Genomic DNA, 23,145 nt, shown 5'->3' with positions numbered 1-23,145 from the left:
AAAATGTAGGGCTAAAGATTTTCTGTATAAAAGTTGCAGTTTATTTCTTTTCTGATCAAGAGTTGTATCACTACTCAATACTACATTTTATTGCTAATCACAAATTGATGCACCGGGGTTTCAGAAGGGTTTGGTTTATAGCGTTCCTATGTAACAAAAGGAAAAAAGTTACAAATCCAGACTTTGCAGACACATTGCCACGTCCCTATAGAAGCAGGGATGCATTAGGTCTGTTTCATTAGAAAATTCTCCTCTTGAACAGTTTCTGGAGAACAGACAATCATGATTTTCTCCAGTAGGAAAATCCACCTCATCATTCCATGCAAAAAGAAGGTGGCCAATCTGCTCCACAGCCTAAAATTCCTTTCCTACAGAATGGGAAAGGAACATGTATTTACACTGCTCCTACTGTGGTGTCTTAATGCTTAATTTATTAGGAGCAAGTTGGCACATCTTCCAGGTACAGCTACTACCCAGCTCAACTCATCTTCCTATGGCTGGGGTAGCAAATTCTCTCCATCACAACTGAGATGTGTCCTAATACTCTATAAAATGCTACAGTAACCTCTGCCAGACAGCAACACGGCAGCACTCCCGCTCCAGAAGAGCATTGCACAGCCATTCAGTTAGAACACACAGCTCAGTGCATACTTCATCTGTCTCAGACCCAGTATTAGTTGCTGCAAGCAAAAGCCCATGGACACACAACAGATAGTGCTGCCCCAGAGCAGCACTGCTTCAGATACCGCTGCCCTGTCATCCCCAACACTGTGATGCTTGGATTTCAAGAAGGGAGAGTTAAGACTGTCCCTTTAGTCATATTGCCTTAGAGAAACTCAAAACAAACTCTTTGGGAGCTGAATGCCTATTGGGAGCTGAACACCTACTCTTGTTAGAAGGCTGCACTTCACAAGGCTCCAGAGATTTCACTGGTTCTGAGGCACATACTATTAACAATAAAACTCATGATTAAGTAAGTCAAAAGCACTATCAGAACAAAAATATTAAATGGAAGGTTAAATAATTTGTCCTACAGGATTCAATTTCACATTTCACCTGTTCACACAAGCACCTCCAGTCTGTTCAGATTTCAACAGCCTGCAGCTCAACCTCAGAAAGGAGGTGCTGAGAAACAAGAGACTGAAGCTGCTTGCAACAAAAAAAAAATGGATATAAATATAAAAGAGGTTCCATTTCCAGCACCAGTAATACTGCCTGCTCAAGCCCAGGTGTGGTCACCAGGGAGACTCCTAAATTCAGGAACATGATTCAGTTAAAACAATAGACCATACTATCCTGCAGCTGCCAGGATTCCTGGCAACAACTCCCCAAAGAGTTTGCCACCTGTCAGAATTGTCTCTAAATAAAAAGCAAGACTGCTCAAAAAGATGAAAGCAACATCCCCAAGCTGGCTTATTTGGTAAGGACCCAACTTCAGACCAGCAGTCTGCAGGCATCAGCTTCAGCAAATGGGATCTCTTTCACTATACAACAGCTGCCTTTCAGCTACTGCAGAGCATCAGCCTTTTAGCTTCCTTAAAATATAAAAGAACAAAACCCCAGAAGAAACCCTGGATTCAAAGCATCCAAATATGGCCTGTTGTACTGGAACGTTTAAATCCTTGGGGGAGGTGGGCATCTTCTTCCTCTGCCACAGGCAGCGTTTACTCCATGATGGCCTGGTACAAGGCAGGTTCAATATAATCTTCACGGTAGCGTGAATTGATCACTCTTTGTCTCTTCCTCTCTTGACTGACCTCCTTCTCCTCGAAGATCTCTGTGAAGCGCATATCTGAAGCGATTGACTAAGAGAAAAAGACAGAATTAGTCACCAGAGCACAGATGAAATCACAGATGAAATCCCTGTCTCCACATTCTCCTATGGCACGTAAGAAAGAACCAAGCCAAGACACATGGGAGCATTCAGCTTTCTTCAAAAACTGACTAAACACAAAAAGAAAAATATTTAAGAACCTGGATTACAAGTCTGGGTATATGTTTAAGTGAACTACAATTAGAGATCTAAAGAATCACACATTTCAAATGTAATAGAGCACTTAAGTTAAATTCACAATGACTTTCTCAGAGTAATAAACAGAGTCAGCTGTTCCAATTTTCAAACAATCTAGTACAATTTCTGCTTTATGGAGCAGGCATGTTTAAACACCTGGTCACAGAATTCAGGTATAATACATTCTTTCTTAAGCCTCTAATAGTCTGTGTGTCTGCCAACAGATCTGCAACAGGGCGTGCATGTTTGTGCTGTAAAGCAAGACATACCAGTGTGCTGTTTTTGTAGTGGGAAGTGTAAAGCAGTGGGGTAAAACACTGGGTGTGGGATCTTCACCATTACTGATAATCAAAACTTAATTGGAGACACTGCTGAGCAAGCTTTTGTGAAAATTATCCCTGTTTGGAACACGTGTCTGGAGACTTGCAGAGGTCCTCTCTCACCTGAATTATTTTACAGTGTCAAGAAACAGCCAGCTCTTTTGATGCAGCCCTACTAAGAGCTTCTCAGAACAGAGGGTAAATGAAGGAACTTGGCCAGTTTTTGCAATGGAAGTAGACAATGGAACTTACAAATTCAAGTATGAAAAGGCATGCTCTCTCTATCTGTGACTCTGTGATACAAACTCACACCCCTGCAGAAGGAGAAATTCTCTCCAGAGCGAGACAGAACTTTGTTTTTTGTAGTCTGATCAACTACTGTGTTTTGCAATGATTAAGGAGAGCACCAGATTGTATTTTGCTGCTGCCACATGCTCAGGTTGCTGTTCAAGCACAAATTAAAACAAATTCTACTTCTTTAGTAGAATTTGCACCCTGTTTACCTACCAGCCTTGACTTCACTCTCTTAGGAAGCTCCTCTTCAAGAGTGTATACATCATCCCTTTTCACCATCAGCTGTGAACCATCTTCAAATTCCACCTAGAAGACAACCAGAAGCTGTTCTGTTAGAAATCTCAAGTTAGAACCCTGCTACAGCTCCCTAGAAGCTGCCTTCTCCCCACAGAGCTCTCTAGTGAAATAATCTTCTACCACTTGAAATTTGTAAGATACACACACAGCTATGCACACTGCAACAGACTTGAATCAAAACCTCAAAAACCTCATGACAGTAACAGTCCAGCAAGTTTTGGGATATTCTTTTAACACCTGACAAGACAGTTTCTGGCTGTTCACTTTAATACAGCCTGAATATTCATCCCTTTGGAAGTATGAAATGCACGGTGCACTCTCACTACAGAAAAGCAAAATAAACTTAAGTAGTTTAAACTACAGAAAGATCTGATGAAGAATTGCAGACCAGCAGTTTTCAGAAGTGGACACTTTCAAGTAGGTAGCCAGAGGTACATACAGCTGCAAGCAAATCACATCCAGCAACTTTTGCCAGCATCTGTCATTGCTAATACAGTGAGAGTAACTTACCCTGGAGTGTTTAAGCATGACACCCCTACAGCAACCCTGTTAACATAATTGGCTTGTTCTGAGTGATGAGTTTTTAGACAGCAATTTTGTACCTGGTACATCTGGATAGCGTGTGATGCAACAAACTTCGCTCCATAAACTTGTCCATCTGTCCATCTCACCTGCACGACTTCCCCTTCAGCAGGGGGACCTAACTGAAGACAATCTCGACTCTAGAATGAAGAGGGAAGATGGGAAAGACAAGGAAGGTAAGCAGCTTCTTTATGTGAAGATTCAGCAAACCACCAAGAGGTCACACAGCACACCATCCCAACAATTCTCCATTTTAGGAGATGGAGAACTAGGCTGAGAGACATCTATTTACGTCATCTGCATTTGAATCCCAACAGTGGTAACTTCAAAGTATTTGAGTGGGGATGGCATGCAAGTATCAGCAAGTTTTCCTTCAGACCTACCATTGCTAAGCAGCCAGAGATTAGCTGCGCTCCCTATTATACCTGTTCCTGTATGGCCTCAGCTAAGTCACTCTCAGGTAACAGCCCTAAGGCCATCCTGCATCACAGCTCGGCCACTACAGGACCCAGGGAACAATTACGAGATCCCCTGATGTGTCTGCTCTACCGCAGCAAGAACTGACTCATACCATGTGTCCTATACCACAACCCCACTGCACAACATACCACAATGTCCTCTGGGTACAGGTTATCGCTGAAGGAGCCATCATCAAAGTTGACCTCGTAGAAAGTCTCCTTTGCAAGGCTGACCACTTCACATTGATAGAAGCGACCATTCTTGTGCTTACTGATGACTATCTGTCCAGGGGACAGATCTTGGAGTGCAGCCTTAGCTCGCTGAAAAGAGAAAAATCACTTCTTACACAGTGACTCAGAAACAAATGTATTGAAGACCACGGCAGTGCTGCCAGACAACAAAGCAAAACATTTTAGTTCAGGTGAGCTGTTCTACTTCAGCCATCATCAGCAACATTTTTAGAGAAGTTCTGCCTCCAGAATGTTAAATACCTAAAGTTTAATCTGTTATGTGCTACTGTCCTTAATTTACTTAGTAAATTAGGTTCTCATTCTTCAGAGCAATGGAAGGCCCTTACAGAAAACATTCTCTAATAGACTGTGGGTGCTTTTGGTTAAAAAGGCTGCATGGCAATTTTAGAAACTAATCAATTACTTAAATGTGAAATTCTGTGACGACTCATGCAGACTGCTGGAATACCAGCACTAACTCCTGCATATTAAGAATCATACCATAAATCTCACTAGTGTTTCTCATTACAGCAGCCACAGGAGGGATGTGATGCTTCCAGTCCTACTGGTCTGCAAACCAAAGTACAATAAAGCACCTGACTAAGATCAGAGTAGCAGCAAGGTTGAGATCAGAATCCAAGACAAACACTGTTAGATTACATTATGTACTGTGAGACAGCCAAGCCTTCAATGAAGCTTCAAAATAATCACACAATCAAAAAACTTCTCAGTGCCTCCAAAACACTGCAGTTCAAATCTTGGGAATAACACACCTACACACCTCAGCCTGAGATGGAGTCTTATGCCTGAAGCAGGTAATGAAGACAACAAATGGCCAGTCATCAGGCTGCATCATGACTCCTGCTGCTTGGGCACAGCTGACATGAAAGGATGTGGGACACCGGCCATGTGAACACTGTACACAGCAACCTGCAATTCTCTTTCTCCTTTTCTTGCAGAAGATGCATTTCTGTGGACAGGAAACTAGAGATTATTGGTTGGTACTAGGTTTTACCACACACCAAGGGCTAGCTAACAGCTTATCATATAATAGCTGTGCCATTTAGCCTCTTTGAAAACACTGCTTATCATATAATAACTGTGCCATTTAGCCTCTTTGAAAACACTACTGTTTTCTGACTCAACAGAAGCAGGCAGCTACCAGTTTTAGTTTATGACAAGACAATAATTCATAAAAGTAAATTAATGCAATAGAGGAAAAATGTAAATTAAATATCTACCAGCTCAACATGCACAAAGCATGCAACCTAAGGATGCCAGCAACATATCTTAGATTAGATCAGCTTGCAACGATCCAACTCAATAGGACCTACCAGCACTTGACTAAAAAGTCACATTAATCCAAGCAACATGATTAGAATAATGGGAATTCACCACAGTGGTAAGAGTTAAAATTCTGTCACTACTCAATTGGGCCTGCAGGGCAGTTGTAGGAAAAGAATGTTATCTGCAATGCATATGCAAAGCAGAGTCATTTTCCCCTCAATACTGAGATGTTAAAAAGAGTTAAGTACAGCTGCTTTCCTGCTGAAGACCTTTATCCATTATAGGAATGCCTCACATATCCTGAAGCATCTCAGTGCTTGAAAGCAGTCAACTAAGCAAGTTGAATACTAGAGAGGAGAAAAACAAGCATATTACCTGCCACATTTTGCTGGCTCTTCATGTGAATAAACACATACTAGAACAAGGAAAATTTTTTTAAAATGGCAATAGGAATAACTGCCGTGTTTCATACACAGAATTGAGCAGATTATACAGTTCAGTCTGGAGACTGAACCAAGATGACTTGGGTTTGATGGGATAAGCAAAACCCCTCAGATTCTGAATGGACTAGAGACACCACTGATGCAGCACAGGTGATCCATACCAGTCTGAAACGTTGCAGGGGGATTTTGCCAACATCTACAGGACTCCGCTCTGCGATGTTCACAAATTTTGCCTCCAGTACAGCCACAGCACACATCACATGAACCCATCTGTCAGGACAGAAGATAGGAAAAAGAAATTAATATGCACTGGGCCAACAGAGGATGCTTTGGAGTTTAAGTAAGTATAGTTCTGTTCAAGTTTGCCGTATAAGCCACAACACAGAACCTCTGAGGATGATCAGTATAATCTTCCTGCTGCTAACAGGTCACATGTAGGGCAAACCCAAGATTTCTTCATACTTAAAATCTACTACTAACAGGCTTAAGGAGAGCAACTCAGTGACTCCTGCATGATAAAAGGCTGTGTGGCCAAGTTTCAGTTATTTCAGTTATTTGGTGCTACAAGTCTGCCCCACTGCTATGTTGCATCAAATAACTTTAGATGATCCACCCAAAGGACACAGGACAGGCAGTTGTATGCACATTTTGCTGTAGAGGTACCTTGAATTTCAATGTTGTGCTACTTAAAACTATGGTTGCCCTTTGTCATTACTGTAACCACAAATAAGACGGAAAATCCTCTGTAGAGAAGGTACTGAGAAATGTTAGTTCATTTAGAATCTTATTTTTATGTGGTAGGTTATACCTCTGCGTATTACAGCTCTGCACTATCAAACGCAAAGCAATTCACAGCTGCTATCAACAGAATGAGAACCAGGCATTAACTAAAGAGGTAAGAACTGCTGCATGAGAACACAATGTACACACAAAGTGTGTTGGTCACTCTTACACCAAATGCAGTTTACCAGCTTACCCTTATACCTAGGAACTGAGCCTCTCCTTAAAATCAAAAAAATCTGGAACACTCACTTGTCATCATTGGCTCTCTGCAGAGCTCCTCCTCGTAAGGAACACAAACAGCAGTCCTGGAGTAAAGAAGAAAGCATTAGCTAGTGCACAACACTTGCTGCAGAACTTCCACCTCAAAATACACATCCAGTGGAAGAAAATTATTTTGCTGTCAGAAGAGAGCTAACTACCTTGTACAGATCAGCTCCTCAGCTCTCAAAAGTTGCTGCCCTTAGGGCAACAAATATAGACTCCAATTCTGTTGAAAGCAAGCAGAACCTACCACTGAAGGGTCAGCTTGATTGTTATGGGTTCCTTTTACACCTGCAATACCCTATATCCTTTTGGGATGTGCAACAGGATCTAACACGAGGAAATAATGATCGGAAAGCGTGACCCATTCCACCGACCTAAAGTCTATACAGCTGTTTGAGGGAATCCCATTCTTCTTGCTTTCTTCACATGTGCATACCTGCCTAGTTATTAACATAAGTTATTTTCTGGCTTAAAAATTGTAGCTACCACAAACTCAGACAGAAAATGAAGCTATTCCCACATTCATGCAGAACATCTTCTCTCTGAGCTCAGCAGCTTTGCATTAGTTAAAAGGATAACATTATGGTTTAAAAGTATCAAAACACAAGAGACTGGCTTCTAAACATTCTCTAAATTGTGTTCTTTTCACAGGATAATTAAAAAAACCAACACCCAAAACACTATGTGAACTAACTTTGCAGCCAAGCTCCCAGATATACCAGACTCTGTCTGTGAAAAACTTTACCTCTTCTAATGCATTTTCAGTACACCGGGAGCACATCCAGTCTCCAGTGGCCTTGTCAGGGGACACACCATAACAACCTAGAACAGACACATCTCATTTAAGACTTTATTTAAACTCAAACCCATTTCCCTTGGGCCCAGAAATAAAGCAGAAATCAAAATCAACAAGTCCCAGGATGATGCTGTGTATTTGAAGCCACCCATGCAGCCAACTGCCTACCCCACAGACCACACCCAAGTATATACTGATCTGGTAAGGGCTGAACTTGATCTATTTGTACATTAGATCAACTGGCAGAGGCCTGCTGTGATGTACAGGCTCAGTATGGAGAACACCAGGGCTTAGGGTAACATCTGGATGCACTCACTCGCATGAACACAGACATGGCAGTTCTTGCAGGTGATGAGTACACTGGTTCCATCTTCCTCCAGGTAGGGAGTTGAAAGATTGAGGTCAGTGCTGCAGCCAGTTGCAGTAAAGCACATTTCAGGAATCAGGGGTTTAGTTCGGATCTTCCCATCTGCAGCAGCTGGAGTCACTCCAGTGTTTTGACTGCTGCCCTCACATTCTGCCTGTGAGAGATGGGTAGGGAATTTAAATTTTACAAGTAAAATGGTCTCATATTATCTTTATTCACACATTATTTCATACATATATACAGTTTAAAGAAAAAAAATGAAGGTACTGAAAGATCATAGAGTTGGTAGGTTAGGTGAAAATAGAATTACGTTAATAACTATTTATTACTATTTATAGTTATATTTATAAAATTCTCAGCTGCTGTGGCTTCAGAATGAAATTAATTTCTACTCTTCTTAATACTACACTGAAAGTCTGAATTGCATCCCTCTAATGAGCAACAATATACACACCAAACTGCTTTTTTTCCGACAGAAGAGGTAGAATCACCAAGTCCACCTCATGTTCTACAGGCAACACCTCTTCTGCATATTCCCCCATAATGCAGAGGATCACAACACTGCTATCAATCAACACTTATCTGACCTCAATATGGAAGGATTACCAAAACACAAAGAGACACCTACTACAATCCCCATTACTTTTTCCCAATGTAATTTTGAACAAGTCTAATGGGCTTTAAAACTAATTTGTTCCTGGAAAATAAACAGACTGAAAATGCAATTTCCCATCTAAAGCTCAGGAGACTTTCAGGCTAATCCTTCATAACTTATTCTTCTAAATCAATGTCAAATCAAACAGCTAAGACATACAAACTTTACAGATGTGTATTTCCATTAAAGCTACTCCTCTGAACAGCTAAACAGAAATTAACTTTTCTTTGAAAAAATGTTTAAACCACCTTTTGTACCTTTTAGGCTACCACAAAAGTAGCTTGCCTAATCTTTTAAAAGATTACTTTTCGCAAAAATCGCACTAGCAGAATGAATCTGCACTGTCCCTCCTACAGTGCCTCAAAAGCTAGGGAGAAAAAGTCCAGAAAATGCTCACAGTTGGAAGGAAATGGACATATTTTCTACAAGTCTTGTTTAGTTTAATTCTGTGAAACTTACTGATTTAAACTTACGTTGCATGTCAAGCAAAAGACAAAATGACTGAGAGAAATCTAGAACAAAATTTAAGAAAATAGTAACTTTTTTTCCCCCAAGCAGCAGATACTCTTCTTCTTCCCAAAGGAAAGTGCATACTTGCCTGCCATTCTGTGCCAATTTTTTATTTGAACGGGTAACTGTAGTGAGTTTCCAGAGTTGCTATAGACTTTCTGAAGTTGGAACAAAGACTCTAACCACAGCTCTAATCTTGGAAGAGTTTCTGCTCCACTGCCTGGTGTAGACAGACATTTGAAAACCTGCAGCTAAGAGTTTTCTGCGCAACAGCAACTTACACAAAAGATCTTCAGAGAACTTCAACTGTCCTCAAGTCATTAACTTTATACCTTTCAGCACTAGTAAAATCCTCATGTACCACACAGTTGCAAAGCAGAATTTCCATTCCTACGAACTTACTCTCAGACAGAAATAACAAGACTGAACAGAAACTATGGTCTGTGGTTTTCATTAAAATTAGGAACTATACGAAATAGAAATCTGCAACAAAAATGTGAGGTCTTTATTTCCAAAACTGTGGTGAACATGTTTCTAGTGCCACCACAACTATACAGTCATCACAAATGAATCAAATACGCTTAGTGTATAGGAAGGCTCAAACTACCTCAAAGCTGCAGGTCAAACATGCTGACAACTGTTCAAGCTACCTTAAAATTATTTATCTTAGGTATATAAAAAAATTCATTGAGGGACTTCTGCCTGCACATCTATTCAGCATGACAAAGGACTTCTGCACCCCATCCCATGCTACTGTCATGGATACACTCCAAGACCAGACAGCTTTCAATCTATACCATCTACAAACACAACCCTAAATTCTTTTAAGTAAAAGGTTTTCTTCCTTGCCAGCTCATCAAAGACCATGTACTATGAGAGGACGTAAAGTGTTTTCTTAAAAACATTTTAGAAGTGAAGGAGTCAGTCCGGAAAGGAGAAGTGATATTTTATAGTCAGCTCCAGCAACATTTAAGCTCCATTCTGTGGTTTGAGCAAAAGCCACAAAACACAAAAGCTCCTGCTGAACAGTTGAATGAGCCCCTGGGAACCCACAGGGGCCCATCACAAGTCTGAGGATGTTCACCCACTTGTGCTCTCCTGGAACAGCTGCTGGGGAAGACTGCAACATTGACACAGCTTTTGTTAACTGGCAATACGCAAACCCACATATTTAAAACTATGTATCACAGTAGCACCTACTCTGTTACCTCTGTGGTAGCATGAAGAGTCTCTGTTTCATACCTGATACGCCTGGAAGAGCATACAAACAGCACAATATGGGGGCTGCTGGGCCATGGTGCGATTGTATTCTTTTTCAGCCTCAAAGTTTGGTGGCCGATTCTGCCACAGCTGGCTCAGTGGCTTGGCCCATGCTTCTGTCTCCTCAGTCTCTTCTTCAGGAGTTAGCTGCTCTGATGCCTCTGGGATAAGAGAGCATTCACTCAGTGACTATATGCCTTTTATAGATGTTCTTCTTGTAAATGAAACTAAATAAGGCAAGAAGCTATGAATGGAGATGAAAGAAAGACTGCCAGAAAGCAAACTGACAGAAGGGTGATGGAAACCAGTAACTCAGTCTCCTTTCTAAGAGGCTTCTACTAATCAAACAACAGGGCAGAACCAGCTCCAAATTACATCTACATCAAAATTGAAGGCATCTACCAAAGGATTTGGCATTAGGGTTTTTTTAAAAAATCCTGAATATTTACATCAATGACTGGAATATTCTAAGGCAGATGGTTGGGCAACAGTCTCTGGTACTGGTTTAATTTTGCTTTCCGAAGAAAATACAGGAAAGAAAGATTACAACATTTGAGAGAAAAGTTTAACGATACAATGAGACATGCACCTTGTCTAGGAGGCAGAGCTGTCACTAACTGACTCCCATTTACCACCAGTTACTTACTAGAATATCCCACACTGCCCACCGAAGCTGAGACCCTCTCTCCAATTTCCCAAGGAGCGTAAGGCCTTACTTACCATCATCACTGATGCAGTCTTTCACCAGGAGCGGGTGATGACGGGGGAGTTTGCTCAGTGGCTGGCGACGACCCTTGGACTTCTTACTCTCCTTACTCACGGAGCTTACGTACTCCTTTCCCACCTGGACCAGGAAAGCAATTCAGCTGTCTGTTAGCACGTGCCTTTTTGACACCATTTTGGAAGGATTTTACTTTGAACTTAAGAGAAACTTCTTCAAAATGTGCACATGCTTCCACGGTTTCATTTCCAACAAAGTAACTTCAGCTCTAAACTATTTCTCAAAGTGCTCAAGAGAACTTTTGCTATGAAAAACAGGACAGAGCTGTACTAGCTCTGTTGAGTTAGCAGAATGGACACTTTTCACAGTTCCCAGTGTAGCTTTTCAAGCACATCTGTTTCTTTAAAGAGTAAAAGACAGAAACAAAGAAAGACAAGTTGGATGGTTCAACTTAAAAGAGCCACGATAAGAAGTCTCATGAATTCTGGAGAAGGTTTAGTTTGTGTGTCACTTAAAAATTTCCAAATTTAAAAGTAAAATAAAAAACTAGAAAAAATACAGAGTTCACAGACATGCCAAACTAAAATGGTTATTTTAAATGAAGGACACTTTAATCCTTTCTGCTTATTAATTGCCTTGATGTCTTACCAGACAGACTGGAAGAAGGAGATAGCTGTTGTTGCAATTTCCTCTTCCCTCAGCCCCATACAAAAACAAGTGACACACTGACAAAATTACTACTAAACAGACAAGCATGGCAGTAATGGTAATGATTTCAACAGTCCAGGAAGTCTCCCTCTAGATAAGAACCTACCCGTTTTTTAAAATCTGTTATTCTTTTAAAAGAAGTAAATCTTGGATTAAACACATCCTACATATGTTTAAATATCTTCTTTTCATAAATGAAGCCAGAAGAGAGCATAGTAACCATTACCTCTGTTCTCTCACACAGAGTTGGATAAAAGATTTCTAAGAAATATTGAAATTAGCATCCACAGTTACCACCTAATGGAGGATTTGTTTCAAAGTATACCACCCTGGGGAAAACAATCACACCCATTCAAATTTTCACCTTTTCCCTGCACAGAGCATGTGATGGAGACATCAGTATCTGCAACGTAATGTCTTCACTTTAAATAGCCATGACAACTCTCTCAGTTTCAGCTTAATTATCAAGATTGGTCTATCTGCTGCTCCTTTGCTGTAATTCTTGACTTCTCAGAAGTCATTACTGGCCTCCCATTCTCTAAACACAGATTTAAACAGGAAAACAAAATATTGGAAAGACACTACCAGATAAGATTCTAACTGTTCTCTTTAATTGTTTAATAAAATATTCATTGGCAGCTTTTTAACACTCAGATTTACATTCTCCCAACCAATATTTTGTTGTACCCTTTCTCCTCTTTTAAAAGGACAGAGAAATGTATCCATGTATGCAATTTTATATTAAAAACCCCTCATCACATGAATGTGCTTGTAAAAAAGGCTGGAACAAACCAGATTCATTTTAGGTTCAAATAGGTGTCTCTTAGTACAAAAGAACCTCAATCATTCTGTAACACTACCATGTCAAAAACATGAAGCTATCCTTTCCATTACAGCACTTAAATAGTTTAGAGAAGTTCTCAAGACAGATAATCTCCTTGCTTACTTGAAGGGCTAAGTTATATAAAGTTTTCATCTGAATTCTTGTGTGTTTAGCAAAACCCAAAGGTGCAACCTGCTATGCAAACACCAGTGGGATGAATTGTCATCTGCACAGATAGGAAGTTTTGTCACAGCAAATTCCTGACCATGGAATTACAGCCCTCCAGTTCTTTTGCCTCTCATACCTCTGTCAGTTCTTGCTCGCTGACACTGGAGCTGGCACTGGCTTTCTTCCCTGGAGCCTGCTCACTGTCGGAGCCGCTGGCATCCCCCTTCGCGTAGCTGTGCACCGTGAACACGCCGGCTGGCCCAGGAAGAGTTCGTTTTGCCAACAGATCAGATGATTCCGAGTCTGAAGAATAGCAAGGTGAGCTGGACTGAGCACTGGATGTAGCACTCTGCTTTGAAGCTGGCAACAACGAAGTGGAATTTGAAGCATGTGAAATGGAGAGATCCAGTGCAGCTGCCTCTTGTTCTTCTTCCTCCTCAAGCTTCACAGGTTTCAATTCTTCAAATTTGGCTGAGTCCACACGATCTGGAAGAAGGGATATACTGACTTTTTCTGAAGTCTGGGCAGAAAAAGAACATTTGTGCAACTATTTGCACAAAGCCAAACAGAAAAGCAAACTACTACACACAAAAGAGTGACAGCACATCATATAAAGAGCAGATGACTAATTCAAACACCTATAAAGTCATACATTGCTTAGTCAGAGAGAGAATAAAAACATCTGCCCATTGCCTCTCCCATCACAAGAACTAGGGTATATAAAACAAAGCAGCAGACAGTGAGTTCAAATAAACAGAGATGATCCTTTATACAGACGTGTATGTAGTTAAAACAGCCCAAACCCAGCCACACGCTGCTGTGTGTAAGAGATTACAAACATTCATAAAAGACTTACTAGTAAAAGAAAAACAAACCTACAACCAATAGAAGATTATTAAATACAAGCTGCAAAGGGCTGGAAAACAAAATGCAAGTGGGGGCATCACATATGTTTTCCTTGTTCTTGTGCTGTTCCACAGGCCTCTTGCTCCTCCCCTAATAGCAAGGATAACTCATCCATTACAAGCTACATGAATTTTGTCCAGCCTACTTATTACAAAATTACAAGTAACACACCTATAAAACATACCAGACCCACAGTACCAGGAAGCGTGCATAGGTTTTTTAAGCAATTCCTATAAACAGATCACATTGCTCAAGAGAGATAAAAAGGAGCTTAGACTACTGAGGCATCCCATATATTTCTCTATGCAGGCAGGCAAAATAAAGAGTAAAAACAAAAAACTAAAAAACAGTAATATTTCAAGTCTTGTAACAGTAAATTTCTGAGGTGCTACCAATGCCTCTGACAAACCAGTGTCTGCTTCTTTGGACACAAAAGCATCCTACCAACTAGCATCATATTGAGGAGTGCCCCAGACAAGCCTGGCACACACTTACCTGGAAGTTTGATCCTTTGTTCACCTTGCTGCACGAATTCACTCGTAGGCCTCTCACGAGGCTCTGCCATGTCCACTTCATACTGTGTGGAGCTCAGCTCCTCCTTGGGGAAGGCCTCACTCTCACTCACCTCCTGAGGCACTTCCAGGCAGACCCTGTGCCTTTTTGTTCCTATGCGGTGCTTGGGGATGCTGCAGAAGACAAATCCCTGTGTCAGGTTAGCAAACACGTAACTGTGTTACATTTCTGTGTGAATGCATAAAATACAGTCTGGTTTGGACCGGTGTTTTATGAGACAGCCTCTGGAAAGCCAAATAGTTTCCAAATTATTCTGAAGTGGTTTTTTTTGCCTTTACAGAGGAAAAGTTAGTAATCCCTAGAGATGACTTCTCAGCATGCTAATCATGTATTAAGGCAACTATGCTCTCTCTAGGCAGGCATTCTTTACCTTAAACAAAAAATCTCCTCCAAACAAAACACTAAACAAATCAAACCAAACAACAAAAAAATCCACCAAAGACAGCTTTAGGAACAGTAGCTGACACTGACTGAAAAAGATTTAACTGCAAAATGTAAGATGATTAACCTGCTGACCTTCAGCAACCAGGAACTGCACACCAATGCCACAGCTTGCAGCACCAGAATTGTACCAGAATTTGCTAGCAAGTACTGTCCCATGACCTTAATACAACCTCTTTTTTTTTCTGGCCTGTCACTACAGGGTACACACTGCCAACCCAGGCTTTGGAGGTCTGTCCCAAGATGAAGAACTACCTTCCAAGCTGGTGTGTTTCCTACTTACCACAGACTATGTATTAATGTGGACTTAAATAGTAAAAAAATATTAAGAGCCCTGTTCCCAGGAAAAAAGATTATTGCTGACTCTCATGTTCTATCAGAATGGCAAACATTTAATTTCAACTGGGTTCAAATTCCAAGAATCCAACAGAAAAGCAGAGGAATATATAAAGCTGTACCTTTTTGTCTCATCCCCATCCACCTCCTCTTTACACGTCTCTTCCGTTTCCATCTCCTCGGCACACTGTTTCCCACTCTTGACTTTTTGCATGAGATCCCCTTTAAGGAACTCTGCTGCCTCTGGGGTTGGAAGAGCATGGTCAATGACAGTCACGTCCTTCCCAGCTTTCCAAAGCTTGTAACGATCTGGCTGGTACTTCCGCACAAACACATCCATGGAGATCTTCACCATGTCCTTCCGACATGAGCACTGAAGTCACAGAAAATAATAAGGTAAGGCCAAATACTTAACAATACTACTCTGCCTTTCTCTAGGATTTTGCTTTCAAGAGTTTAAGGAACAAAATCCCACACTCACATGCAATTGAGCCTTCCAACTATCAAGACTCTTTTCCAGGAAATCAAAAGAGTATATATTAGATTATTAAAAATGGCAGAAAAGTCAGCAAAAAAACCCATGAAACAGAAAACCAGATGTTATCACAACAACTAGGACAGAAAGCTCATCAGTCTTTTTACACAGTTGCTGGTAGAAGCTGAGTGTTTTAAAATGAGCTCATATAGAAACAGGCCACAAAACCAGAGACTATAATGAAGTAATCAGGGCCACACAAACTCTGGGCCTACCCAGAGCAGTAGAGGTTCCCTTCCCCTAGGCATGGTTACAACTAGTGCTTCAAAACATTCACTTCAATGTAGCTTCTGAAAACTTAAAACATAGTCTGAAAAGCACCTCTGCAGGGATGTAACACTATTCATTTAAAGGTTCAGCCAAGATGCTTATTTTGAGAAGTCATTTAAGCTACCAAAGCTGCATTCCAGGCTAAACAGTCAATAAATAATGGTTAAAATACTGAAGAAAAATACTGACAAGCTCTGCCCACCAAGCATATTTTTTCACCTCTGGAAAGACAACCAGTTCCATAATTTTCTCTGAAGCCTCGCATGAGCTGCACAAACTTACAAGAAAGTTACAAAGTTACACAACATGTTACATGCTATCCATGACTGACACAAGGCACTAAGCAGGACTTTGCCTGCATGTTGCTACTTTATGCTAAAGCACACATCACATCTTAAAAAGCTTGAAACCACTCTCCTAAAACAAACCGTGGGGGCATAATGATGGCAGCAGAGCACTCACCAGCACCGACTGCTTCCCGTACTCAATCCACCGCAGAGTAGCAAAGTTGGTAGATTCAGCACAGTTGAAGCCGTGGTTAAAGCCAGCATGATAGCTATAAGGAAAGGTTATCATGAACTCTCCAGCCTCCTGTGTCACCTAGAAGACAATTGAGACATCACAGTGTTATTCAGAGTTTAAGAAGGTACTTGGTGAATATGATTAAAGGAGCTCCTGTAGCCCTCTCTGCAGCACACCCAAAAACCCAACTCACAGGTGGTGGCTGGAGCTCCCTTCTGCAATGGACAGACCTGCTACTGACCTTTGCTATTTTGCTACTTGTGTTAAATATCTGTTCATTGATAAGCCATGCTCAACAGTTTTTTTTTTCTACTAAAACACAACACAACTGGTCAATTTAGCACAAATGGTTCAACATACAAAATACTCTGTAACCAGCTATATGAACTTCACAAAGATACTTATCTGTATCAGCTACAGGTTTGACTGAACAGTATCTAAGGTTGAGTAAATTTCTAACCACACAGAACTTGAAAATTTATTGCTGTTTTCTTTTGCTGTTCACACTAGAGTACAACTCTAAGTCAGCCTTCTACTGCTGCTGTTCATTTCCCCCCTGTAAAGCCTTATGACAACAAAACCCTTCAGCGGCCCAGGCAGATGATATAGTGTTTCTGAATAAGAGCTCAAAGACTACATCTTTAATATCCCTGGGTGGGAGGGGGAATGGCAGGTCATTACCTGAGAAAGTAAGGAAGCCTATAAAATTACTAGTGTAATTAAGAAATTAATAAGGGACAAGCCATGTTTTCCATTGAGGAAGCAGATTGCAACAAACAAAATTAACAGGGGAAAAGTGGAAACAAAAAAAGAAAAATCTCACTTCACTGAGTACCCATCTAAACAGTGAAGTGACTCTAACACACGAGATAATGTTTAGTTTTAAGTTAAAATTTTTTTTAAAAAATCACAGAAAACCAAGGTTTTGTTTTTAGAAGCCCTTGATAGATTTTTAAGTCTCAAATTCCTTCAGACCCCAACTGCCAGACAAATGGAAGTACAATAGGAAGGACTGCCTTATACCCTGCCTGTTTCTATTTTCCTCTCTAAGTATCTGCTACTGGCTGCTGTCAGAAGCAAGACAAGGCTGCAGGAGTATCTTGATCAAGCTGGTATAACCACAATTACTTTTCTACACCTTATCAAATGGAATTCCATATTTCTTCAGAATTGATGGGGAGATAAGAGTCATCTTGTGACGGAGAAATGCTTCACAGCTTTGGGCACTTCCTGGGAAAAAACCTGTTTAAAACAAAGACAAGGAGAGATGATACCACTGTGCTCAAACTACATTTATTTTTCAGTAGTTTTATGAAAAATTACTGTGTAGACACTTTTTCCCTAGAAATATGGACCACCTTATTTGAAGTGTGCTAGTTTGCATGATGAAGAAAAATGACAAATCCTTAAGATTTATCTTTTAACAGCTGCCAGTTTGAAAGAACATATGAAAGGCCTCAAATACAAGGATACTCCTTTGGCCATAACTTTCCAGTTTTAATAATCTACAGCTAAGGATTTTCTCATTTAAGGTCAGACAAACCACAAGTTCATTATTTGTAATATGATGAGTTCTCTTGCGTGTATCCCAGAAGCAAACATTCAGAAGTAATGTAATCTATATTCTAAAAGGCAAACTATCAGTTCAGTCATGCCAACCTGTGCTCTCTAAAACAGCAGAGGCCCACTGCAGCTGTCCATCCCACCTTTAGAAAAAGGCAGGACATGAACTGCCTGATTACCTTTTGCAAGTCTCTCCAGCCTTTTCCCATGCTCTGGAGGGATGGAGTACCTGCAGTTGTAAGAACAAGTCTGTTAAGTTCAAGTGACAAGAACAAAATCTCAGAGTCTGACTGGAAATCATAATCAGTCATCAAGATGTGAATTACTTTAAAAAACATTCTCTCTCTCTACACTTGTCTTTTTCAAAGTTCGATATAACCTAAAAACATTCATTGAGTACTTCAACCTTTCTATTCCAAGAAAAATCGACATGTAAAAGCTGAACATTCGTTTCAACAACTTTTGCTCAAGCAATCAAGGAAGTAAAAAGACTGATGTACATAATTAGCAGATCTAATGCAGCAAAACATGAATTGCAACGAGAAAGGGAAGAGAACTTCCTGAACTGTCTCAGTTCACAGCAGTGTAATCTCAGTATACTCAGTGCAAGGAGGAACACAGGGCAAAAGAGAAAATGGAATCACCTCTTTCAGCTGCTCAGATAAAGATGGGACTAGGTCAGGTGCCACATCCTTAACAACTGCACAACTCATGGAGTGCTCTTTAGAGCTACATCTCTCCCTGCACACACCTTTTTATGGGTGCCACAAAACTCCTGGCTGGAATGACTACAATAAATAAATCAACCCACTTAGTTTGCTTTCACTCTGGAATACAGTGCTATATTCTGAACAGATTCCTTGCTAAATTAATCAAAGATACCAGCAAAGCTCACTTCTTCCAAGTACTACTGTAGAAGAAGCAATGGCCAAACAGTTCAACAGACTGAATGATTCTGTTTCATGTTTCTCTGCTACTGCCACTGCATAGGGTTGTTCATGGGTCACATTGTGCTAGCTATTATTTGTTTCTTCAAATTTGTAATAAAAGGCAGCCAAAAATACTAGTTTCCAACTAAAGTGCCATGGAAACAATTGCTAAAGTTGCTTGAGAAATTAATTTGTTAACAGAAGGGCATGATTCACTCTTAAAATGCAACCCATGGTACAGAGAAATTCAGGAGCCTCCCCTAAAAAAAACTGAGAAAGCCCAGACACTGGACAAGCTACTCAGTGACATCCACTAGCCTGATGTTTAGATATATGATAAACAGCTACAGTTCAAAGTCTGTTAAAAACTGCCTGTTCCCCCAGTGCCTGTGTGACCATATCTCTGTATGGTCTTTTAGAGCCTCAGGAAATGATACACAAGTTTGCCAAGTTTTGGCCCTACCACAGCAGACAGCATCCACACTGCACTGTAATTCAGAAGAACTCCCCACATCAGGACAGCAACTAGACCCTTCTAGAAGGTTACCAACCAAATTCTACTGAGGACATGCATTGCTCTGCAGCTCCTTACATGTTCCTGTCATCAGACAGAACTGCAGTGCAAGACTGGAGAACTGAAAATTATTTTAGCGAACTCTTCACTTTGTGATTGACTCCAATATTTTATGGTACTGCTTTTCTACATCTAAAAGATTCCTTAGAAAATCTTACCATGACTTGGGTTCCCCAAAATGCAAGTAATTAATACTGTAGAGATCCATGTCCTCGGTGTGCCAAGCAAAGGAAGTTTTCCACATGCCAAAATACAGGTAAGGAGTATTCACTCCTTCGATGGTTATGCCACTTTCATTCTCCACAATATCCAGGATTGTGTTCAATCTGCCAATATTCCATGCATCTACATGCTGAAAAACACAAGCCTCATGTCAAACAAGGATTACAAAGTACAGAATCACACAGCTGAGAGGACAGTTTGCAAAAGCTTAACAGACACTTGTGAAACAGCACATCACAGAATGACACAGCTCAAGCTGTGAGCTAGTTCACCTAAACCCAAAGCTCTGCATGGTGGCTTGCATAGTGATTACTTACTGGCCTTTAGGGAGTGGAAAAAAAAAACCAGTCAAAGTAATTATGACAAAGGAGAAATAACCACGAAGCTACAGACTTAAGAGAGCAGAGAACAATAGCTGATGTTGATTGAGTTTGAGCTGATGTCTGAACCCTCTTTAACAAAACCACTTTTCATTCCAAACATCTTTTAAAAGAATAAAACATGAGAATTTAGGAGACAAGCAAGCAGAATGCAAATTTTCTTTTGACAGTTATCATCCTACCACCTAATGGCTACAGAGCTGTCCCACAAAAATACATACACCAGTGGATACCAAAGCAGCATGTATCAACACTTCCAACCCTCATATGCCTTTCAGGACAAAGCAATGCTTGGGCAATAGTGGTTTTTGCTTCCCTACACTGAAGTGCTAGCAAAGGTCCCTTACAATGCTTCCTCTGCCAGCTGCCTACTCCAGAAGCTTGAACTATGCTAAGACTATCATTAACTTGTTCCAAAAGGTAAGAGTCAAATGCCACATTAGTATTTATGGAATGCAATATACCAGGATAACTGTTACCTGAAAACCAGAACAGTTTCCTTACCTTGTCGTAGAGCGTGCCATTAACGTCAGCCCCATAGATGGGGGCATTGAACGTAAGGTTCTTCCAGTATTTTCGTTCAAGGTCTTCAAAGTCCGTGTACCGGGGTGTGCAGTACCTGAAAAAACCAAGAAAGCCACTAAAGACTTTGCAGTCTGGTATTTGACAGGTCTGAGCCAATGTTTTCCTTGACTGAAAGAATGGAAAGCTACAATAAAAATGCCTAATGTGTGTTACCAGCCAGATGAGCAGTGAGAGCAGTCACGGCTCTGTTTCTGTGACACTTTGGAACGGAAGTATCAGGAAGAAAGTTACTTTCCCCATTTCTCAGTTTACTTTCATTTTTGCTTTGTGCACTTTTTCCGGGTCAGAACAATTTCACCTTCTAGCTGTAGCTACTTAGAAGCAACAACGCAGTCAAAACCAGAAATGATACTAAGAACAACTAAAAAAAAAAACCCAAACAAACCCAAAGTTTTTTGCCACTGTGAAACTAGCAAACCTTCACAGACTCACCATGGTCAAATACGCTCTGTTTAGCAGCAAAACATCTGCTCTCGATGCCCATTCCCTGCTAACCATATACTGGACTATATGTAGCTCTGGGGGATCAAATTTAGTCTTAACACCTATTTAATGTATGCCTATATAGATTCCAGTAACTTTCATCAAATTATTCTATTAAACACAACTCTAAAATATCTGGTTTGTACTGCTTTTGAAAGCTAAAACAAGTCTTGATGGACCAACTGTAGCTGGCAATTACAATGCTATTTCTAGTTACTGCAAAGGCTTTTTTGCTTCAACTCCTTTTCAAGTGATCTTTTCTTCATCTCCTTTTTTATGTCATGAACATTCCTTCCTCCACTACTTAGTAAGTATTTCAATGGTCTAGCCACTGGGGACAGACAGACAGGAGCCCACAGCACAAATAAAAAGTTCTGCTGCCATTACACACCATCTTGCTGCACAAGTGACAAAGGTCCCCATGCACACAGCCCACTGTACGAGCAACTGGGGCATGACGTTCACACTGCTGACCCCAGACCACACCGAGGACCTGTTCCCTGCGGGAAGCTGTGTTTGCTCCATCCCTACAAGTGTTCAAAGCCTGCCTGGATGGGGCCCTCAGCAACCTGTTCTTGAGGAAGGAGTCCCTGCCCGTGACTAGGTGGGGAACCGGGTGGTATTTAATGCCCCTTCCAACCCAAACCATTCCGTAACTCAGTGTGCCCGGGACCGGCCGTACTTGTCACTGTTGGCGATCCTGCGGAACTCGCGGACCGTCATGGCCTTCTTCTGGATGTTGTACTGCGTGAAGAGCCCGGACTGCCCCGTCACCACCTGCTGGATGGGCGCGGGGATGACGAGCTCGTCGATGTCATCGTAGCACTGCCGCGGCTTCCACTCCTTAGGCGGCACGATCTGCGGGGACACACGGGCCGGGAGCGGCGGCCGCGGCCGGGGGCAGCGTCAAACTCGGGGAACTCGGGCCGGGCCCCGGCCGGGCGCGCCCGCCCCACCGGCGCCGCGGCGTAAACAAAGGGCGGAGGCGGCCGGTGCGCGGCCCGGGGCCGGCGGCGCGGCCTCCGCCCGGGGGGAGAGGGAGTGTCGCACCTTGGCCAGGCCGGCGCGGTGGGCGCCCTGCGACTCCACGTAGGCGATGTAGCGGCTGAAGTCGCGGAACTCCTCCATGGTGGGGCGGAAGGTCATGATGCGCTGCCCGGGGTTGAGGCTCTCCAGCTCCGAGGCCATGATGCCGGGCCGGCCCTGCGCGGAGGAGGCGGGGGTGTCCTTGCGGGGGGCGGGACACCGCGCCCGCCCCGCCCCTCCCGCCCGCCGGCCAATCGCCGCGGGGTCCGCATCGGCCCTGCCTCCTCATTGGCGGAGGACGCGTGCCCGTCAGAACCCCACGGCTCGCTCTCCCTCTCACGGCGGAGAACGCCACCGACTCACCCCCTCCTCCCGCCCGGCCCGGCCGGCGCGGCGAAACCCGAGTCCCCGCCCGCCGTGCTCACGTCGGCAGCGCGTCCCGCTCCTCCGCCGCCCCCGCCCGACCCTCGTACCACCGTCCGACCGACGTATCCCTCCGCACCACGCGCCCAAAGAATCCTGTGGACCGCCGACGCCACCGCGGCCGTTCCGCTCCGCCCGAACCCCGCCCGGCCGCCCCGCCTCTTCCCTCAGCCGCCGCAGCCAATCTCTGCCCTCTTCCCTCTTCGCAGCCAATAGGAATTCGACGGCCGGCCGGGGCTGGCCGGCGAATCAGGAGGCCGGGCGCGGGGCGGTTGCTAGGCAGGCGGGACCTGGCAGTTGCTAGGGGGCGTTGGAGCGGGGGCCGCGCCGGGGCCGCCTCAGCCCGCGCAGTCACGGCGGGGCCGCCGGCCCGAGGCCGCCCGCATCCCGCCCGCATCC

At 42.5% G+C, this 23,145-nt stretch overlaps 1 protein-coding gene across 4 annotated transcripts; it reads right to left on the bottom strand.

Annotated features, from left to right (window-relative positions):
* Window positions 1–18: 18 nt before the first annotated feature.
* On the bottom strand, window positions 19–22,933 carry KDM4A (lysine demethylase 4A). Of its 4 annotated transcripts, none has more exons than XM_041483420.1 (22): window positions 22,797–22,933; window positions 22,348–22,500; window positions 21,980–22,155; window positions 20,734–20,848; window positions 19,786–19,979; window positions 18,304–18,353; window positions 17,700–17,803; window positions 16,502–16,639; window positions 15,357–15,607; window positions 14,380–14,570; window positions 13,115–13,464; window positions 11,279–11,402; window positions 10,541–10,719; window positions 8,083–8,287; window positions 7,716–7,792; window positions 6,956–7,011; window positions 6,085–6,193; window positions 4,975–5,163; window positions 4,113–4,283; window positions 3,525–3,644; window positions 2,839–2,931; window positions 19–1,805 (listed from the first exon to the last, which is right to left on the bottom strand). In XM_041483420.1, exons 2-22 carry the CDS (start codon window positions 22,483–22,485, stop codon window positions 1,665–1,667), a joined length of 3,171 nt encoding a protein of 1,056 aa, XP_041339354.1. In that variant the 5' UTR covers window positions 22,486–22,500; window positions 22,797–22,933; the 3' UTR covers window positions 19–1,664. The 4 variants fall into 4 exon arrangements, 3 of the variants coding, with proteins under 3 accessions (XP_041339354.1, XP_041339356.1, XP_041339355.1); XM_041483422.1 differs by having other exon boundaries at window positions 22,749–22,888; XM_041483421.1 differs by having other exon boundaries at window positions 22,687–22,840.
* Between the last annotated feature and the right edge of the window lie 212 nt (window positions 22,934–23,145).

Source organism: Pyrgilauda ruficollis, unplaced genomic scaffold (assembly GCF_017590135.1).
Source record: "Pyrgilauda ruficollis isolate IOZ18807 unplaced genomic scaffold, ASM1759013v1 scaffold6, whole genome shotgun sequence".
NCBI classification, from domain to species: Eukaryota; Metazoa; Chordata; class Aves; order Passeriformes; family Passeridae; genus Pyrgilauda; species Pyrgilauda ruficollis.
This window is presented reverse-complemented; position numbering and strand designations above follow the sequence as displayed.

Excerpts from the sequence above, each read along its gene's own strand:
- KDM4A (XM_041483420.1), bottom strand. The coding sequence starts at position 22,485 with ATGGCCTCGGAGCTGGAGAGCCTCAACCCCGGGCAGCGCATCATGACC. Across the intron at positions 22,156-22,347 it reads ACCGCGCCGGCCTGGCCAAG|ATCGTGCCGCCTAAGGAGTG; the intron begins GTGCGACACTCC and ends GTGTCCCCGCAG. Across the intron at positions 15,608-16,501 it reads ACGGGAAGCAGTCGGTGCTG|TGCTCATGTCGGAAGGACAT; the intron begins GTGAGTGCTCTG and ends CTGTGACTTCAG.